The sequence below is a fragment of the Ipomoea nil genome, unplaced genomic scaffold (assembly GCF_001879475.1).
Source record: "Ipomoea nil cultivar Tokyo-kokei standard unplaced genomic scaffold, Asagao_1.1 scaffold2025, whole genome shotgun sequence".
Classification (NCBI taxonomy): domain Eukaryota; kingdom Viridiplantae; phylum Streptophyta; class Magnoliopsida; order Solanales; family Convolvulaceae; genus Ipomoea; species Ipomoea nil.
In genome coordinates, this window is record NW_017618453.1 from 251,851 (window position 1) to 274,043 (window position 22,193).

At 33.6% G+C, this 22,193-nt stretch overlaps 1 protein-coding gene and 1 long non-coding RNA gene across 4 annotated transcripts; one reads left to right on the forward strand and one right to left on the reverse strand.

Annotated features, from left to right (window-relative positions):
- The first annotated feature begins 12,452 nt into the window (after nucleotides 1-12,452).
- LOC109147618 lies at nucleotides 12,453-15,110 on the forward strand. Of its 3 annotated transcripts, none has more exons than XR_002048696.1 (9): nucleotides 12,453-12,574; nucleotides 12,667-12,751; nucleotides 12,941-12,988; nucleotides 13,077-13,137; nucleotides 13,226-13,363; nucleotides 13,457-13,590; nucleotides 13,701-13,762; nucleotides 14,274-14,366; nucleotides 14,629-15,110. It is a non-coding gene; the product is annotated as an uncharacterized LOC109147618 (long non-coding RNA). The 3 variants fall into 3 exon arrangements; XR_002048697.1 differs by having other exon boundaries at nucleotides 13,118-13,137; XR_002048695.1 differs by lacking the exon at nucleotides 13,077-13,137.
- Nucleotides 15,111-15,681: 571 nt separating this feature from the next.
- On the reverse strand, nucleotides 15,682-21,525 carry LOC109147616 (premnaspirodiene oxygenase-like). Its single transcript, XM_019295228.1, has 3 exons — nucleotides 20,860-21,525; nucleotides 18,407-18,735; nucleotides 15,682-16,461 (listed from the first exon to the last, which is right to left on the reverse strand). The coding sequence occupies exons 1-3, from the start codon at nucleotides 21,431-21,433 to the stop codon at nucleotides 15,838-15,840; spliced, it is 1,527 nt and encodes a 508-aa protein (XP_019150773.1). The 5' UTR covers nucleotides 21,434-21,525; the 3' UTR covers nucleotides 15,682-15,837.
- Between the last annotated feature and the right edge of the window lie 668 nt (nucleotides 21,526-22,193).

A 22,193-nucleotide genomic window follows, 5' to 3' on the forward strand; every position in this document is an offset into this window, starting at 1 on the left:
TATTTGAACATATAAGTATGATATTTGTGCGTATAAGTATTACAGTTTTATCTTGACTCGACCTGTATCACGGTCTCACACAAGTTTTTGCATTATTTATTTTTTGAATGTCGAAGGACACTCACAATCACTATTTAAGGGTAGGTATTAAATAAATTTTGCCATGCGACTCTATGCAGCAAAAGACCACAAAGTGATAATCAATCTATATTATGTATAGCTGACCAGTTTAAACCAAAAATGCCAATAAATTTTACTCTACTTAAAGTCGAACTTGAAATCTTTTGATTGAGGTTTCCGTGACATGCTTTATTAAGACATTATACAATGGTATAAAAAAAAAAAATTTCGACGAATTCAAGTCTTGCTCAAAACCTTTTTGGTCGAGCTCGCTTAACATGGTTTAAATTAAAAACAAAACCCCATTTTTTTCGTAGCCAAAATTCCAACATAGAAAAAGAAAATGTCATTTTATCGTGCTGTCATAATTTGGAAAATGTTTGAGTTACCATAATTTACAACATCCTTTAAAATGCTCAGTCGAATCGAGTGCAGGGGCCTTTAGGATTGTGGTTCAACTTTTTGAAAGAATAATTTAGAAAATGTGCTGATTTATAAGATGATTTCATGTCAAATATATAATTTCGAATTCAAAGTCAAATTGTTTTGATTTTAGGCAATTGTTGAGAAAAGGTCAAAGGTAGTAGGCTTGAATAAATTATTGATTTTTTTTAGAAAATGACTTACACTATTATTTTTTAATTATTTATAATCAACAAAAAATTCTTTGCCAGTATTTAAAAGTGTGTTATTAGGGTGAAAATCGTCTTATAGCTCTAGTGGTAAGTTCATATTTTACTCATATATATTTAACTCTCATTTTATGTATAAAATGTAAAGATCATGTTCAAAATAACTCTTTTTTTTTTAAAGCTACTGGCTCTATTACAATGTAGTATCTGTTCATATACTTTCTCAACCTACTGAAAAACAAAGAACCAATAACGCCTCCACTGAGACTCGAACTCACAACCTTCCAAATGGAAGTCCAACCCGGTTCAAAATAACTCTTATTTGCTTTATTTGTGTAATTAGGTACAATTTATCTTACTTAAAATCAATGTTGCACAATTGTGCCACTACACAATATTTCTCTCTTTGTTCTTCTATTTCGCCCCAGATTTACCCGTATATATGTGGCTTGTACAATATTTAAGTGTTTTTTTTTTTAATGTATTTTGAAGGGAATTCGAACCCAAGATACTTCTTACTTATTTCCCTTCAATTCTTACAATTTCGTTTGCTTATATTAGCATTAGCTTACATCTTATTAACACTTTCCAAGCTTGTAATCAATGATTTCACCATTAATTTTGAAATTCTTCATCTACACTTAAATAAATAAAGGGAAAATGACACTTTTCCCCCCTATGTTATATACTTATAGCATTTTTTCCCCCTCAATTATTTATGTAAGCACATTAGCCCCCTCAATTATTTTAAAAGTGGTGGTTTTCCCCCCTAATATATTAAATTGACATTTCTACCCTTAAAGTAAACATTTTATTTATTTTACTTCTCCAACAAATTATTGCGTATATGTAGCGATTACCACGGTTCGGTTCGAACTGAACCAGGCACTATAGCAATCGAATTAAAAGTTTTCAGTTATGATTCAGATCTAGAACCCAATATTTGGATTTCAATTTATTAAATTTAAGAATAAAAAAAATTGGATCATGAACCGGCGGTTCCGGATCCCGTTCGCGATTTTGAACCGTCTTTATTTTAAAATTTTATTTTTTTATTTTAAAATAGTTTAAATTCAACAATAAATGTATTTTATTTTTTCAGTTCGGAACATGAACCGGCCATTCCAGTTCGCGATTTTAATAAACTCTAAATATCGCGTTTTGATTATAAATTGTAATTGGAATATTTTGGTTTGGTTACTATAGTATCTGGTTTGAACCAAATTATAGTAATAATTTATTGGAGAATAAAAATAAATGAAATATTTATTTTAAGGGTAAATATGTCCATTTAACATTTCAGGGGGAAAAAGAGCCACTTAAATAATTGAGGGGGAAAAAGTGCTATAAGTATATAACATAGGGGGAAAAAGTGCCATTTTCCCATAAATAAATGAGTTAATCAAGACTATGTGGTCTAATGGTACCCGGGTTGGACTTTCATTAGGAAGATTACGAATTCGAGCCTCAGTGGGGGCCGGTAACATTCAAAAAAATAATTCCAAATTTAGTCACAGACTATCGTTGAAAAAAGTATGGTTACTAAAAATAAGAGGTTACCTAAATATGGATAGATCGGATGACCCAATTACCCGAGTTCTATTATATGAACTTTCTATCACTATTCCCTCACTTTTATTTCCTATGTAACAAATGATGATAAATTATTTTTATTTTGTGCTTTCGAATGAGAATGTTAACATTAAAATTTTGAGAGAGAAAATAAAAATTGAGAATAAATTTTGATAATAGTAATATTTTCCTAATTGGATGGCCAAGCCTATCAATAGAAGGTTTTTTTTTTTTTTTTTTTTTTTTTTTTTTTTTTTTTTTTTTTTAAGAAATAAAGTCCAAGTACGTTATCATAGTCATACATGGACTACCATTCACGACAACGAGTACGTTAAGCATGCTTTAGACATTTCACAATATGAAAAGTACCTTGTAGCCAAAATTTCAAAGAGTAAAACAAAAGAGTCGTGTCCGGTGGGCAAATTATTGTGTGGACCATGGTCACACAACTGTGTAAATTATGAATATAGGGTACATTTTTAATATACTAAAAGTATATTATTTATGTATTGAATGTTTATTATTTGATAGTATATATAAAATAATGTACTCTCAAATAATGTACCTTTACAGTGCGTTTTGTTTGAGGGAATTTAAATTCACTTTCCACTTAATTAATTCCCACCTAATTTCAAATGCCATAAAATTTCTTAGTTTGGTTGGAAGGAATTGCAATTCCCCCATTTTCATAGAATTAAAATCTCATGCCCTCCCCCTTTGGAATTTTAATTCCTGGGATTTTAGGAAGAAAAAAAGCTACTGATGAAACAAAATTACCCCTCCTTTTTTTTTTAAACTAAAATGAATACCACAACAACAATGGTCATTTTGGACTTTATACTACTTATTCTCTTTCAATTCTCATGTATACCAAACATTGGAATAGAAATTCCCTGTAATTTTATTCCTGTAAACCAAATACTGAAATATAAATTACCACTTTATTCCCAGTAATTCATCTCCCATGGAATTGCAATTCCTTTCCTACGTAATTGCCCCCCTCCAACCAAACGCCCTGTTAGTATATTAAAAATATACTTTTTATTTATGGTACACACAATCGTGTGGACCATGGTCCATGCAATAATGATTGGTGACCGGTGCTGCCAATTATTTTTGAAAATGTGTCAATAATATTTTTGACACTCATAATTATTTACAAGGTATTATCTATTGTATACTTTATAATCTTTAATGTTTCAGCCCAAAGACTGATGTTCGATCCTGTGACTACCCATTTAAAATAGTAACAGAGGTGTCATCACACTACATGATAGATAAAATGTGCCAATAATATAAGAAAAGTTGATGCCAAATTTCTTTTAACATCACTAATATTATTTAAATAGCTCTTGTAAAGTTTCCTCAAAATTTATCAGCCTATAAAAATCTTATATCATAAACCAGGGCCGGTCTTAAAAAAAGAATTAATTTCACTTTTGGTCCCACGACTTTTGATGCTCTATCACTTTTGGTGCACAACTTAAATTTTTTTTAATTTTGATGCCTAACTTTGTTATTTTTATCAGTTTGGGTCCTTTCGGCCAAATTGACAGCGAAATGTTGCTGGATTTGATATTGTTAGGGGTAAAATCGTCATCCCAAGGAAACATCTTCAATATCTAAACAAAATCACTGTAAAATCATATCTGTAGGTGTTTGATGATGGAAGACGGGCAGAAACCATACAGATCTATGAGATTTATAGTTTCGATCATTGGCAAACTCTTTTTTTCCTCTTAATATGATTTTTCTTTTGTTTAAATATTGAAGATCTTTCCATGGGATGACGATTTTGCCCCTAAAATATAAAATCTGGAAATATTTTACCGTAAATTTGGCTGGAAGGACCAAAACTGATAAAAATAACAAAGTTAGGCACAAAAACTGAAAAAATTTAAAGTTGTGCACCAAAAGTGATAAGAACTCAAAAGTCGTGGACCAAAAGTGAAATTAATTCTTAAAAAAATTGGGGACCTATACAATAATATTATTTGATGCTACAAATATGTATTCAAATTTTAAAAACACGTATTTAGAATTTTACATTTTGAAATTATAAATTTTTTTGAATATATAGTAAAAAGTAAAAATCGATCAACATGTTCTAAAGTAAAAAGTAATATGATCTATCAATTTAGGTAGATTAACGGCTAAAGGTTGTTCAAATATTAAAAAAAAAAAAGAAGAGCAAAGTTAATTTTATAAATATTGAAAACTTAAAAGTTTACAATAATTACAAAATTAATATCATTTTTTTTTACTAAAACTCTCTACAATTGATAAACTTTGATGCACAGTTGAGATTTGTCGCCACTTTTTACCAATGGGTTGCTTTCATTTGAATCCGCCTTCTTTTATATATATATATATATATATATATATATATATATATATATATATATATATATATATATATATATATATATATACTAGTTTTTTAACCGCATTGCGCGATTGTGATAATGCCCAATGTTTTTCTTAAATAAGTATTTTAAAGTATATCAATGCAAGATTATATTGGAATTGTTCATGCATATATAGATCATTGAATGTTGAATTTGCGTATTTAAATTGGTAATTCTAAGTTTACAAATACAAGATAATATAGTTAAGATTGATATAATTATCAATAAAATAATTGTATGGGTATGGTTGAAACCAAATACGGGACATAAGGGAGAGCAAATAAAAATTAAAGCATAAAATATTAAATATATACTAATATTGTTTGAGGAGATTCCGGTAGTAGGATTTGTGGTTATAATTCTATTAAAACTTTAATATTAGAATTAGATTAATGTTGTAGTTATAATTCTATATTAGACTTTAATATTAGAATTAGACTAACGGTGAAGTAACGGTACTTAATGGAAACACTACTGGAAATTCTGAAATTTCCGACCACCTGAAAGTGATCTTAAATCAAGTTGAAAGTCTTGTTCCGACCACTTTTGGTATCCGGAAAAACCTTTGTTGCTATTTCCGACCACTTTTTGGACTTTTTGGTATCAACTTAATTTAAGATCATTTTCAGGTGGTCGGAAATTTCAGAATTTCCAGTAGTGAAAAGTTAACGGATCGGATAATCATATAATTAAGGATAAATTATGAAATCTCAAGGAAAAATTAAAATCTGAACTATTCATTTGATTTAATAATTTGATTGCCATTTTTTCTACCCAATGTTTATAATTAAATACATATTTGAAAGTATATCAATGCACGATTATATATGAGAAGTTCAACATAAGTAATTTAATGTCTAATTTGTTTATTTAAACATGTAATTCATAGTATATGAATACAATGCAATATAGAAATTCATTATAATTGTTACTAAACTTTTTTTAAATAGTAACCATGTATTTTTGCTGCAAAGGGTTCTAATATATTTAATGAATGCACATATATACAAGATCAATGAATGAATCAACGGTACCAGTCCTTTAGGTGTTTTACTCAGTGTTCATTTAGTTCAACCATTATTGTTGAATAAATTATTATGAGTTTTTTCCCAAAATGGTCCTTCGACTATTGCTCATTCTCAATTTTGCATTTCGACTTTTAATTGCACCCAATGTGGACCCTTGACTTTTAAAAACTCTCCCAAATTGGTCCTCCGTTAGAAATTCCGTCTATTGAGTGTTAAAATGAAGGGCATTTTCGTTCATTTACCTATTATATGCCTAATATACTCTAAAAAATAGTCAAGGGACCATTTTGAGAATAGTCGAGGGATCATTTTGAGAAAAACTCATTTATTTATTTCATTTTTATTTACTTCATTTTTGTTTATTTCCATTTTTGTAAGACTATCAAATTAGAGTTTCTATACATTTTTTTTTTACAAATATAAATAGTTAAAATCCACAATCAAACCTCAAAATTTTAAACTTTCTATACAAATTTGTTTCTTCTGTCTAAACATACAAACTTTTCCTCTAATCCTATCAAGTTTTACAATAAGTTCTGTAAATTTCAAAAATATAATATTCATATACTTTTTATGTTCACACACACACACACTAACAGAGGCAGACCTACAGTGGGGACAGTGGGGTCAGCTGCCCCCACTCACCCCACCCCCACCCCTACCCCTTATATAACCTTTGTATGTATATGTGTATATATAGTACATGTTTTAGTATTAGTATTATAAAATAGAGAAATTTTAACAAAGTGTAGCTTGGCCTAGTCGGATGAGCGCGTGGGTGGGCAAAATGCAGGCCAGCGTTTGATTCTCCTCTATCTATTGTCAGCATTTCTTTTTCTTATTATTCCACTATTAACACAATAATATAATCTTCATTTATATATTAATAATGAGATGAGATGTTTATCCAAAAAAAATAAAAATGAGATGTGTAATTTATAATGGATCTTTTATTCAAATTATTTTATCAAATTGATTATATTCATATTTTGTTATGAATATTTTTATAATGTTTTGATGTGTTTTATAATTTTCTTATATCCAACATTATTTATGGATATACTTTTTAAGTGTTTCATTTTTTTTTTCTAATTATCAATTTTGCTAATATTTTGCCCCCGCTGCAAAAAATTCCTGGGTCCGCCACTGCACACTAAAACTTCAATAGACAATCAATCACTATGTATCATATTAAATATTATTTTTACCATTGAAAATAACATTACTATTTTTATCAGTTTAGACACCCAAAATGTACTCTTCACTTCTCGGTCACTATGCCTTTTGAAAATAAAATTATTATTTTTACAATCAATCGCTATGCTCTGGCACTTCTTCGAACTGAGACGCGTCACTTCTCGGTCAATGACAAAATCTTAGAAAATATTTTTGGAAAGTTGGCTTAACTTAGCCTGTAAGGCCATTAGTTTCATTCCAAAGTTAGTACAAACCATAGCTACCATTTCCAAATGCCTATCTACCCAGAAGTACACCATGCTAAAGAGAGTCTAGAACTATGGCTATCAATTTTATGTCTTAAAGGACAAGTAAAATAAACCAAATGCAAAAATAATTAGCACAAAACAAACAATTCTAAACCTAAAGTCTCATCATTTACCAATATTACAAGTTCTTGTCATTTTGAAGTTTGTTTGTATTTTATATATGAATGTTAATAAACTTAAATTTGAAATTTAAACTTGTTTACCATAGTACGTAAAAAATTAATAATTTTATTTTAACTATAAAAATAATATTTAATGTAATACATAGTGATTGATTGTCTTTTGAAGTTTTAATATGATTATATGATTATATATATATATATATATATTATATGATTATATATAAATATATATATATATATATATATATGAGTATTTATGAATGTTACGAAATTTATTGTAAAACTTGATAGGGATAAGGGAAAAAAAATTGTACGTTTAGACAAAAGGAAAAAAATTGTAGAGAACGTTTAAAATTTTGAAATTTGATTGTGGATTTTAACTATTTATATTTGTAAGAAAAAAATGTATAGAAATTCTAATTTGATAGTGTTAAAAAATGGAAATAAATAAATGAGTTTTTCTCAAAATGATCCCTCGACTATTCCCAAAATGGTCCTTCGACTATTTTTCAGAGTATATTAGGCATATAATAGGTGAATGGACGAAAATGCCCTTCATTTTAACACTCAATAGATGGAATTTCTAACGGAGGACCAATTTGGGGGAGTTTTTAAAAGTCAAGGGACCACATTGGGTGCAATGAAAAGTCGAAATGTAAAATTGAGAATAAGCGATAGTCGAGGGACCATTTTGAGAAAAAACTCAATTATTGTGGATAAATAAATTCCTAATTTAAGGAATTTAGATGTAGTAAAAATTAAAAAAAAATTAATTATAATGCAACCCAAAGATATTGGACGATTGGTAAATATAATGTAACCCAAAGATCAAAATGCTAAAGAAATTGTTTTGGTTATTCAACAGTTTGAAGCAACAATTTGTTCCAAACCACTGAAAATACAAACATTGTAATTTACAATATTTTTACTTAGAGTTTTTGAAAATAATTTCCCCAAAACACATCTATATTTTTTTAAAAAAATATTATTAAAACAATAATAATAATTATTATTATTATTGTTGTTGTTGTTGTTGTTGTTGTTGTTGTTGTTGTTGTTGTTGTTGTTGTTGTTGTTATTATTATTATTATTATTATTATTATTATTATTATTATTATTATTATTATTATTATTATTATTATTATTATTATTATTATTATTATTATACCATTAGATGATTTTAAATGTTAATTTAAACGGCTAACTTTTTCAAATATCTTTTTACCAACCGTTGATATAATTTGCTGGTCAAATCCGCTAACTGCTGATTGTCAAACAAGAACATTGCGAGGTAGTTTCTCACTTCAATTTGTTGTGTGATTTGAATACTCTCTTTGTGAACAAATTCCTCAAGTACTTAATATAATTGACTTTATTAATTTAAAATTTTAAATTTTTTTCATGGTATTAATAAAATACTTGGTAAATAAATATATAGCATTATTTTGTATTATAACTTTGATATTTGATTAAAAAATAGTGCACAAAAAAAGATAATAGATAATGTAGTGAATATAATCAATCGATGAATTTGAATGTAAAGAATTTTTACATTGGAGAAAAATAAAGACAATATAACTAATGAAATTTTTTCTCTTAATTAATTTATTGATAATGAATATTTTTGTTTTTAATAAAGACATTGTAGGGACAATGTAGCGAATATAATCAACTGATGAATTTTAATTTTGAATGTAAAGAATTTTTATATTGGAGAAAAATAAAGACAATATAACTAATGAAATTATTTCTCTTATTTAATTTATTGATAATGAATAATTTTTATTGAATAAAGGCATTGTAGACACATAATTCTAAATTAAAGAAATGCATATGTATTATTTTTTGTTGTAGCTACTAAATTATTATTTTAATTTAATAAGAGTAAAATATAGTACTAATTATGCCAAATTTGATTAGGATGTGGTTCGAACCTAAGACCTTTCTTATTGAAATCAATGAGTAAGTTAACGGTGAACTAACTGAAATTAACTGAAAAGATAATATTTAACGGAAAAGTTAACGGATAATCATATTCATTAAGGATAAATTAGAAAATCTCAAGAAAAAAATTAAAATCTGATCAATCTAAGCCATTCATTTGATTAAAAAATTTGACCGCCATTTTTTCTACCCATTATAGGCCTAACGCCTCTTGGGCTCTTATTAGTATAGTAGATATATATATATATATATATATATATATATATATATATATATATATATATATATATATATATATATATATATATATATATATACACAATTAAGTTCAAATGCGTTATTGCGCCCGGTGCGGTTGTGCAGTTAAATTTGAGCAATTGATTTTGCTTAAATCAACGTCCAGTATTACTAAAATTAAAAAAAAAAAACATGGTGGCAATTTGGTAATTTTTTTATCTATGTCAAATTTAAGGAGTGTGTGTTTTGTACTTAAGGTGCGTGGGTTTTGTGCTTACTTAAGGTGCGTGGGTTTTGTACTTAAGGTGCAGGCATGAATGTCATCCGGAAAACTGGCTGGCCTTGCGGGCATAAGTTATGCCAAACTTCCGTATAATTTTTCCGACAGAAGCCACTTGATGGGTTCGGCTTGCCTGATGAGTTCGGCCTTCAGCGTACTGGCTTGATGAGTTCGGCCTTCAGCGTATCGAACTGATGGGTTCGTCCTTCCAGGCCAAATCACGCCCCTTGGAAGACCGAATCTATGGAACAACACGAGCCAGATGGTTCGGCTTGCAACTAGAGTTGTTCCGGACAATTCAATGGTTCTGACCATCTGGGATTAAATTTATCAGTTACGGAATTAAATTTTTAATTAACTCCAATTTTAAATTTCAAATTTAAATCCTAGATATTTGCCGTGCTATTTCAGGAGTTACAAGCTGCTTTTAAATTAGTTTTAGATGCCAAACTAAATGCTATTAATTCCTTCAAACCCCAATATAAGAAGTAGTAGAGCAACAGAATTTTTAAACAAGAAATTCTTTTACATTTTCCAGCTACAAAAATCTTTGATTCTACTCATTTTCTTAGCCTAATGTGTTCATCCCAAGCTCTCGTTCGTTGGGTTCATTCATTTGGGTGCTCAAACGTTGAACCGTAGTACATTTTATCATATGAAACCTAGGCTACAACGCTCCTAGCACTTGTGGGAGGTAGCAAATAAAGTTTTAAGGAAAGAGTGATTCCGTCGACTCGTGCTAACCACCTACACCAACCCGAACCATATTCCTTCGTCCTTTCCTTTCCAAAATTTCCATAAAATAATAATTTTTTTCGTAGGATTATTATTGGATTTTACCAACGTGGTTTTCAACATGCACTTTGTAGCTCTGTGTGGTGCACTTTAAAATTCACATGTTTGCACCTAATCCTACCCTTATATGTGTGTCATATTCAAGTGAGAATAATGCACTACTGGAAATCTTTGATTTTCTGACCATTTTCCGACCACCTAAAAAATTTGTCGGAAAAAGTTACATTTTTTCAATTTTTCGTTGAAAGATTGTGGTGGACGCAAATAGGTCGGAGTTTCCGACCACTTTTAATTAGTAATCGGAATGTTTGAAAATTTTATTCGGCAGTTTAATTTTTTTAATTAATCTTAATTTCCGGTATGTAAAAATAAAATAAAACAAAACACTTCAATTTGCTTAGACATCTTTTCTACTTGGAAAAAAACAAAAAGACAAAAAGCGCATTTGCTCTCAGCGCTCACTCTTCTCCTCGCGGACCTCGCACGTTTACTCTGCAAATCTCAGAATACTTCCCGCCTCTGCAAATTTCTCGCTGCCGTCGAGCCACTTCTCGTCGCAGAGCTTGGTCAACAACAACAAGCTTGGTTGCCGTCGAGCTTTTCCGTCTCAGAGCTTGGTCGCCGTCGAGATTTTTCCGTCTCAGAGCTAGGTCGCCGTCGAGCCTCTTCCCGTCGAGACAGCGCACGCCTCTTCCCGTCAAATTCGCTCATCTTCGTTGCCGTCTCTGCTGCGCTACAGGTTAGTTGTATTACTCAAATGTTAAACCCTAATCCCTAAATTCCTAATTCTGAAAGTGGTGAATTTGAAATTTTGTATTGTGACAGTAAAATTTCCATTTCTTGATTTCTTTTAGGATTAATAGATGATTTATTGTCTAGAATTGTTATTGTTTAATTAAAATTGACTTGGTGGTTAGTGGTTGCTGCCTGGAAAAGAAAGATTTATGAATCATTAGGAACTGGTATGGATTGTAAAATCTATATTCTCATGATTTCATATTTGTCTGTCATTTCCTAATTGTGCGTAGAATTGTACAAAATCATTTTAGGTGTGTGGCTTAGCAAATTGCTATGAACCAAATTGACATGAGCAGTTTTTTAATTGCTATGATTGACCTTTTCTTAGGTGAGTTTGTAATTATGGTGAATTAAACAGCATTAGCTCTTTTCACCATTGAGGCAATGCAATATAAGGAGTACTTTGTATGTCATGAAAATAATAATCGATATAAGTTCCGTTCACTGGAATGCTTAAATGCACTGGATTTCCTTGCACTAGAATACTAGATTAATCACATGTTTGGATTAATTAAATGCAGTGGGTGTATGTATGATTCTTGCTGTTCAATATGCATAAAGGGGTTATGTATGACTCTTGATGTTCAATATACATAAACTGTTAGGCTAAGATCACCAAACTATGCTTCTATTATCCTATAAGAATCATACATACACCACATCATCAGAGGTGAAGCTGTAAGTGGATTTGCCTACTTCCTACAACATGAACTTTACTGATAATTTTAATGTGGTTAAAACGATGACTATATCTTGATGAGTTGAACTTTATATTGTTTAAAATGCTTTAAGAGTTTCAGGATATGATGCTTTCTGGGGGATCTGATTCAGTAATTATACCAACTGTTATTATATCTTCTTTTGTAATTATACATTGATTTAGCTAGCTATTTTTGGCTGTCACATATCGAACGTCTTTGTTGCAGGAGTTGGTGGATTTATTGCTTGCAGGGCACTTTCTCATAGAGCTTCACGGCCTTGGGATAGTTTAATGCCATTTCTTTCATTTGCATCTTCTCTGTTAGATTAGAATTACTTGCATCTGCTGATATTGCTATTGACAGGACCGCGATGGGTTTGTCATGGGTGAAGGAGCTGGAGTTCTGCTTCTGGAAGAACTTGAGCACGGAAAGGTAAACTCTCGCATGTACTTCCCAAGTCTAGTAGTTTCATTCCATTCCTTATCATCACATGCAACCCGAATTTTCCTTGTTTGAGTGAGCAGAAAAGGGGTGCAACAATCTATGCTGAATTTCTCAGTGGAAGTTTCACTTCTGATGTTCATCACGTGACAGAACCTCATCTTGAAGGTTATTCTTTTTTCACACTCCATCTTCGCTATTATTAAAAATGATTTTAAAAACCACTGATTCTTATTATCTCCTCAAGACCTATCTACCCTAACTTCAATTGGTTGTCAATTGCCATTGTCCTATTAGTTAAGCTGTTTTACTACTACCTTTATCTTTCCTGGAACTAAGGTCACTCAATCAAAACAGGACACAAAGGTCATTGTGGGATCTAAAAAGGAGCAACTGCACATTAAGGTGGCCTTATCTAATTCTTATTATGTAAACTTTTTTTTTTTTTTTTTTTTTTTTTTAAACAAGAGCATGTGAGAATTTAGCTATATAGATCATTACTATGCATTTCTTCTAATTGCTATCTTGGTTTAGCTGGTGTCGCATATAATAAGGTAATATCCATCCCAGGTTTCCTTTCCTCAACTCTTAGCATGTAGATATACTGATTGATATTGGGGTTTTAATTTGGCATTTTGGCAGGGTGAAATATGTGTGGCTGGCTCACGAGTGTTTGTCCAGGAAGGAATTTATGACAAGTTTGTTGAGAAAGTGGTCGCAAAGGCGAAGGCAAAGGTAGTTGATGACCCTTTTGATCCAAATGTTCAACAGGGACCCCAAGTATGATCTAGTTTGCTTGAAACAAGCCATATACACCATTAAGTTTACCAATACCAATATGCTTTAACATGCATGTCTATTTGATGCATTTAGGCTAGCAAAAACCAGTATGAGAAGATACTTTCATAGAGCATGGGAAGAGGGAGGGTGCTATATTGGTAACTGGTGGTAAGCCATTGGACAGAAAAGACTATTTCATCCAGCCAACTATATTTACAGATGTCCTGGTAAAAACCTTCTAGACTATAATTCAATCATAAAAAGATGGATGCAGTTAAAATCTTCAATATGTAGAGAATCCAAAACATTCTATATATGCTTTTGTTGCCTCATGCAGGATGACATGCTAATTGCAAAAGATTAAATTTTTGGACCTGTTATGCTTATACTGAAATTCAAGTAAGCTCAATCAATCTCATACTATTAAGTATTAACAATTCCAGATGGGGTAACCCAAACCAATTTAGGAGTCGGTTATTAGTCTTTTTGATTTGAATTTGTCAGTTTAGACAATCTAGACTGGTCTAGTTTAACTCCTCGTTGTTCAGAGTTAGTAGGCAAGATTTATCTCTTCCACACTCTAGGTTGTGGCTACAGATTTCATCTGCATCCGTAGAACCACAAGTAAGTTGTAGGAAACAAGGGGAAGGGGATATTGAATTCTAATGAAACCCTTGCATGGTTTACTGGTTTAGGCAAGCGGTTTGAGTCAAGTGCCAGTTAGAGAATGTCGGCAAGAGTAAAAAATTTAAAGTCATTGACTTGATCTCTTTTGGAAAGTTACTTTGATGAAATAGAGTATTCTCACAGTAGTTATTCTTTATAGTGGTTTACTTTAATTTCCAATCTCTTGTTAAGGCTTTATTTCTCAGGCCACCATGGTTTAGTTTGTTGATGGTTCTTCATTCAGAAAGAAGGGCTTTGGAATCAGCAAGCCAAAATGGCCGCTCTTGCTCTCCTTAGGAAAAGACAGAGAATAGCTGGAGCCTGGAGGAAGCCAGAGGTGAATGATGCTCGTTTGAGCTACAATTGCCTTCTGTTTATACTTGAGAAATTGCTTTCATTTGACCTTGATAATAGTGCCTTCTTTTATTTGGAGCTTTTGTTGTCCAAGACTTTAATAGTTATTAAGAAGAGGAAAAATTTTGTTTTCAGTCAATTAAACAAAATTTTGGTATAATCTAAAGAAGAGGAAAAAAGAAGGAAATATTGTTTAATTTTTGTTTTTAAATGCATATGATGAGTTAACAAAACTTTTCTTACAGGTCGAGGTGTTCCTAAAGGCTATGCAAAAGCAGATTCACTCGGTTGGAAAGCGACAAAGCGTAGCTTATTTTCTAAAAAATCATCGGGGCCTCAAGTTAGAGAGAAATTCACGTTTCCAAATGAGAAATAATCCCGATAGGTACCTAGATATCTAAGTTGTCTACTAGAGCAATCAATTTTCTTTTTAAATTTTCGTCAAATCCTCTTTCACCCTTCATTGAACCCAAAAGTTTCTCCCGTTTTGTGGTAGCCATTTATGGTTTAGAACTTTAAATAGATGCTTATGACTCATTTGTAGTAACACTTAAGAATAGACCATTTGTAGCAATTGTTTTAAGCTTCTTATAACTCATTTGGAAGATGAAACAATTGCTACAAAATCTTATTAGCATGCATGTTTAGCTAATATTTTGACAAACGTATTCTTTATGGTGAAATAATTGCTACACCTTGATTTAAATGATTGAGTAATGTTTGATTTTCTTAAATTGTTAATTGTATTGTAGAATTTAATATTGTGGTGCTGAAATTTGTATAATTGTAATAGGTCTAATTCAAAATTTTAAATTTTATTTTTTTTGTTAGTAAATCTTACCGACCACCTAGTGGTCGGTAATTCAATTTTTTTAATTTTTTCTTTGTAAATCTTACCGACCACCGGTGGATGGTAATTCCGACCAATTACTGACCACCAGTGGTAGGAAATATGCTCTCTGTGTCCGACAACTAGTAGTTCCGACGTCCTCAAAAAGAAGCCGGTATTTCCGACGACCTTGAGTAGTTGTCGGTAACAGCGAGGGCTTTTTTTTCGAATCCATGAAGTGGTCGGAAACTGCATTTCCGACCGGAAATCTCCCTTTTCTGATCATTTTTGGGTGGTCGGAAAAATGCAGATTTCCAGCAGTGATGTTTCTGGTTAAAAAAACAAATGCAAAATAATCATTCCTATGTCCGAATGATCAACAGTTCAAAAAAAAAAAAGGGGGAAATGAGGACAATACAATAACATTCTCGTAATTATTATAGATTTATAATTATTCTTGATATATAAACAAGAAGAAGTTGTAGTTTTAATTTAATTACATGGCAGAAAGTGCATTATTCTGGATGTAATAATAATACATCAATTTAGGTATTATAATACTAATTGGAAGTGGGCAATGGGTATGTAGATGCATGCATGCATGATATGAGTAAACAATATATAGTTAAGCAGCAGCAAGAGAGGCAGGAGCAGCAATCAATAAAAGGTCATTCTTTGGCTTTATGACAATTCCAGGTTTTTCAGCAATTTCCAGTCCATCAGGTGTGATTCCATGAGGGATTTTCCAATCAAAGTGGTAGAGCAAATATGCCAAAGGAGTCTGAACATTTGCTAACCCAAATGAAATGCCTGGGCATATCCTCCTTCCTGCCCCAAATGGCATATATTCCAATTGGCTTCCATTGTAATCCATGGGATTATCCTCGAATCTCTCTGGTTTAAAGCTCTCCGGATCTTTCCAGTACTCGGGATCTCTACTCATTGCCCAAGCGTTGATGATTAATCTGGTTTTGGGTGGAATAGTGTATCCGCGGACCACAGTTTCTTTCTTGCAGTCCCTCAAAATCATGGAACCCGTGGGGTGAAGCCTCAACGTTTCTTTGATGACTGAACTCAAGTATGGCAACTTTTCCACATCATTCTCGTCTAACAACAACGTTTGTTTCCCTTTGAAAGCTTGTCTCACCTCGGCTTGTGCTTTGGCCAACACCCTCGGATTCTTCACCATTTCCACCATGGCGCACGCTGTTGTTGTCGTTGATGTATCCACTCCTCCTCCAAACATATCCTGCATCGTATCATCACGTACCGCAATAATTACAACTTACAAGCAAAGCAATTTTTTTTTGTCTGTATTAGATCACAGATGTCCTAAGTAGACCCTAACTATAAGGATTCATCTTTAAACTCGTACCATACTTAAATTAATCTCGTTAGTACGGTAAATTATTGTGCGAACCACGGTCCACATAGTGATGTGTGAACCATAACAAAACTGTGTGGACCGTAACAAAAAGTACATTTTAATATACTAAAAGTATATTATTTGTGTACTGAATGTACATTATTTGAAAGTATTGTCCACACAGCTATATGGACCATGACCCACACAATAATGGGGTTGGTCCAATTAAGGGGCAAAGTCTGACTAGCTATATTAGTTTTTTCATACAAGATTACTCTTTGAACTTCGGACTTCTCTTAAGGGATAAGAGTGCACATATAGGCACTCACGACAACCAGATTGGTTAAAACATATTGGGCGGAGGCCGGTAAAATGTCAGCTCTATCAATTGGTGGCTAGGGGACTGTTGGGCGGAGAATGGTGAAGTGCCTCTAAAAATTGTGATGGTGGTCTATAAGTAAATAAAGTTGTGCCCTTCGGTACTAACTACAACTTTTGACGTATTAGTTGTTGAGCATATAACTATTAATGTGCAATCCAACTATCAGCTTAGGCTTTTAGTTGAGATGGAGCACATGCTTCAATTTGGTATCAGAGGCAGATCAAAGGTTATAGGTTCAAATCTCAGCGTCACCTCATGGGTTTGAATCTCTACGTTACCCCCCATAAGCGACTACGGTCCACATGTTGCTAGGTCATAGGTCACCCCATATTGCTTGGAACCCACCCTTCTATTGACTACGGTCCCCCTATTGCTTGGAACCCACCCTTCTATCGACTACGGTCCCCCTATTGCTTGGAACCCACCCTTCTATCGACTACGGTCCACGTGTTGCAAGGTCATGGGTCACCCCATATTGCTTGGAACCCACCCTTCTATCAGCTTAAGCTTTTAGGTCATGGGTTTGAATCTCTACGTCACCCCATCTCAGCGTCACCCATTGGAACCCACCCTTCTATCAGCTTAAGCTTTTAGGTCATGGGTTTGAATCTCTACGTCACCCCATCTCAGCGTCACCCATAATCGACTACAGTCCATGTGTTGCTAGGTCATGGGTCACCCCATATTGCTTGGAACCCACCCTTCTATCAGCTTAAGCTTTTAGGTCATGGGTTTGAATCTCTACGTCACCCCATAAGCGACTACGGTCCACGTGTTGCTAGGTCATGGGTCACCCCATATTTCTTGGAACCCACCCTTCTATCAGCTTAAGCTTTTAGGTCATGGGTTTGAATCTCTACGTCACCCCATAAGCGACTACGGTCCACGTGTTGCTAGGTCATGACTCATGGGTCACCCCATATTGCTTGGAACCCACCCTTCTATCAGCTTAAGCTTTTAGTTGAGATCAAGCACATGCTTCAATTTGGTATCAGAGCCAGACCAAAGGTCATGGGTTTGAATCTCTACGTCACCCCATAAGCGACTACGGTACACGTGTTGCTAGGTCATGGGTCACCCCATATTGCTTGGAACCCACCGACTCACACGTGAGGGGGTGAGGGGGCGTGTTGAGCATGTGCGTGTTGCTAGGTCATGGGTCACCCCATATTGCTTGGAACCCACTGACTCACACGTGAGGGGGTGAGGGGGCGTGTTGAGCATGTGCAATCCAAATCTCAGCTGGCTCTTAATCCTAACAAGTGGTGGTGGCAGCTTAGACTTTTAGTTGAGATAGAGCACATGCTTCAATTTTAGTAAGCTCTTAATCCTAACAAGTGGTGACCCAACATCTTGTGCTTTTGGGTAGTGAATCCTTGACAAGACAAATATATTTGCATGCATGTTTAAAAGTATGTATAGTAACGTATAGTAACAGATACGTACGAGAATTACACATTTGATGTTGTCGTCTGTGATGGACACAGGAAGAGTGTTGCTATCCTTGAGCTTTATGAGGACATCAACTATGTCCTCGGCACCTGACTCACCACTCCCCGTTTTGCCGCAATCCAAGTTGTTTCTGTGCTCGTTAATGATGTCTCCCATGATTTCGTCAGCTTTGCGCCGAACTTTCACCATCCTACTCTTTTCTCCGGCCAGCAAGTGAAGGATTTTCCAAGAAGGAAATGCATCGGCAATGCAAAAGCTACTCCCCAGGATCAATATTTCGTCTATAACCTTAAGCAACTCTTTTGCCTTGTTCAGTGTTTTACCTGCATATATTCAACTTTAAAAAATTATAAATGCATTTATATATGTTGCTTTTAATTTTTATAAAAAAAGGCCATGTTTGGTAAATAGCTAATTGGGCTAATTAGAGGGTATAACTAGTTGATAACATTAGCGGATTGTAAAAAGGTGTTTGGTAAATTAGCTGTTAGCTGATAGCTGTTTGAATGGTATAATTTTTTTTTTTTTTTTTCAAAAAGCTAATTGAAAAAATTGCTTTGAGTATTTTTTTTTGAATTTACACTTATATTGATTTTTAAACAAAGTCAAACAACTAATAGTGGTCAAATAAGTCAAAATTGGCCTATAAACTGTTGGAAAAAATAGCTTAAAATGACATAAAATAGCATGTTAAGTGGCTATTTTGTGGTACAATTATCAGTGGGGTCCACTTCCGATTTGGGTCGGGTTAAAGTGGATTCGGATTCTTCGTAGTGAGACGAAGAGATCGATATATTGTACGCTCAAAACGAATAATGGGTGAATGAGATATTGATTCTCAAAGTAGACCCATTTGAGTTGGAAAATGAAGGGAAAAAGTGAGTTTTTTGTCCCACATTGCTTTGGAATGAAGATTTTCCCCCCTTATATACAAGAGCTCTTTTGAAGCTTGTAGAATTGTATAGCATAGAGGCTCTCTCGCGCGCGGGGGGGGGGGGGGGGGTGTGCAAATCAAATTCCAACTAGCAGAGATTGAAAAAGGCTTGATTCAAGCCCGAGCTCGTGTGCGCCGGCACCTGGGGGCACGAATGTCGTCCGGAAATTGGCTGGCCTTGCGGGCTAAGTTATGCCAAACTTCGGTCATTTTCCAACTGGTATAGCCACTCTCGTGCGCCGAGAGCACAACTCTCGTGCAACAGAGTCCACGAAAGGTGCAAGGGCCAAAACTGGATGAGGTCGAAAGTTGAGACCGAACCCTGTACGCTAACGGTCAGGAACCCGAAAGTTCTGACTGTTGAGGGGATTGAATTCATCTGTTACGGAATTAATTGTCTATTAATTCCAATTTTGAATTCTGAATTCAATTCCCAGGTAGTGGCCTGCTGTTATAGCTGTTGGAAGGCAGCTTTAATGTCATTTTTAATTGCCATAATAAAGGCTATTGGCTCCTTCAACCCTATATAAGAGAGGGTAGAGGCAGTAGAGTTTTACACACAGCAATAGAACACGAAAGTTCGGTTTTCCAGCTTCAAAACCTCTCTGCTTCTACTCTTTCTTGGCCTACTGTGTTCATAGCCATTGTCTTGCTCGCCGGATTCCTTGTTTGAGTGCTCAAACATTGAATCATTAGCAAGTTTTATCCTGGGAAGCCTAGGCCACAACGCTCCTAGCATCTTTGGGAGGTTGCAAATAAGGTTTTAAGGAAAGAGTGCTTACTTGAATCTTGCAAAAACCCAACACCAAACACTAGCCAAATTTCTTCATCTTTTCTTCCCTTAGTTCCAGGAAAATAATAATCTTATTTTTTATTATTATTTGTGTTTTCTACCAACGGTACCAACATAAACTAACTATTTTACCAAACAGAGCCAAAATAATATTGGTCCTGTTTGGAAAAAAATTTAGCCTATCAACCAATTTTGGCTTATTTGACTATTATTAACTATTTGACTATTATTAACAAAGTCAAATAAGCCAAAATTGGTTGATAAGCTAAATTTTTTTCCAAACAGGACCAATATCATTTTGGCCTTGTTTGGTAAAATAGTTAGCTTATAAGCCAATTTTGGCTTATTTGACCACTATTAGTTGTTTGATTTTGTTTAAAAATCAATATAAGTGTTTGATTAATTAACTTTTTATAACAATTTATTAATCTAAATGCTAAAATTCAAAAATCTACTCAAATCGATCAACTTTTTGAAAAAGTCATTTTGTATATAATTATAGTTAAGAGTACAACTAACACTTAATTTACGAAACATTTTTCTATGATCACATAATACTATCAACTAATCAAACTCTCTAACACAACAGTCATTTACTAAAGGCTCCTTTATTTTTACAGATCGGATAACATTATAACATTAAAAAAAAAAAAAAAAAAAAAAAAAAAAAAAGAAGAAAGACTTTAAGTCGCATATCATTGGAGATTATATTGGTCTTACCAAACGCAGCTCTACAAATTATGGAGCTGGTAAAGATGGACATTTCCTCAAATATATTGATTGGGCTGTGGGACGATGAACGGACACGATCCAACAGACGATGGATCTCATCCTGCCTGATGTGGCTGAAGGAACGAACGGTTCTGGCACTGAGGAGTTCCGTCATGCAAACTTTGCGCATTTGCTTCCAGTAATCACCGTAAGGACTGAAAAAGAGGTCAGATCTGTTGTAAAAGATCTGGTCGCCGGCGAGAACTCTGGGTCTATCGGCGAAGTCGAGGTCGTGAGTTTTGAGGAACAGTTTGGCTACCTCGGCCGACGAGACCACCACGGCTGAAACTTGTCCAAGTTGAAGGTGCATGAGGTCCTTGCCGTGTTTTTTGGACATGTCTCTAAGGGCAACGTGTGGGATTGCACCCATTAAACTGTGCATGTTTCCGATGAGTGGCAGCTTCCACGGTCCGGGAGGCAACTTCCCGGTATTCCGCTCCGTCCATTGTCGTCTGAGGATTAAAGTGATGAAGGAAAGAAAGAGACAGAAGGAAAAGAGGTTGAATGGAAGTTGGAGCTCCATTATCTATCTCAACTGAACAAACAAAATATTATTATGTGTTTCTGTCAGTTGGAACTTGGAAGTAGCGCTTTGATTACAGAAATGGGCACACGGGTTTTATAACCATAAAAGATGAAAAGCGAAAAACCTAAATTAATTTATCTCATTGTAAATTTTTACTAATTAGGATTAAAATACTAGGTTTACCGCTGGACATCCTTAGATAATGGTCACATGCCAGTTTTTCTTAGACACTCAAAAAAGATCAAACTTACCTTAATGATAATACACCTAGTAAAATATTTTGATCCAAGCGGTAACATCCAGTCATCCATACCGAGCTCATTGCATGCATGACCTTTCTAGGTCGGCTAAAATTTTGAAAATTAAAACATATAATTGACTATAATTAAGGAGGTTTGTTAGGTTGATTTGTTGCCGTGCAATTAGGTGATGATATGATTGATTTATAAGCTTGTGCACTTCAATTTGCATTCCTAATGTTGTATGTCTTAGATATTTTTTTTTGAAGGTCAATCTTGCGATTGTATTAATGAATCAAAGCCGAAATAGCATCAGGTGGGATAGCATCCCGGTACATAGCTTGATCCTGTGTAAATGCTAACGAAGCTAAAGTATGCGCATGTAAATTAACCTGTCTAGAGATGTAATTTAAAGCAATACGATTAAATAAAGACATAAGTGTTCTGCATTGGTCAATCGTGACCCCAACGTACGAATGGATCGGCGTGTGATGGTGCCGGATAATCGTAGTCAACTC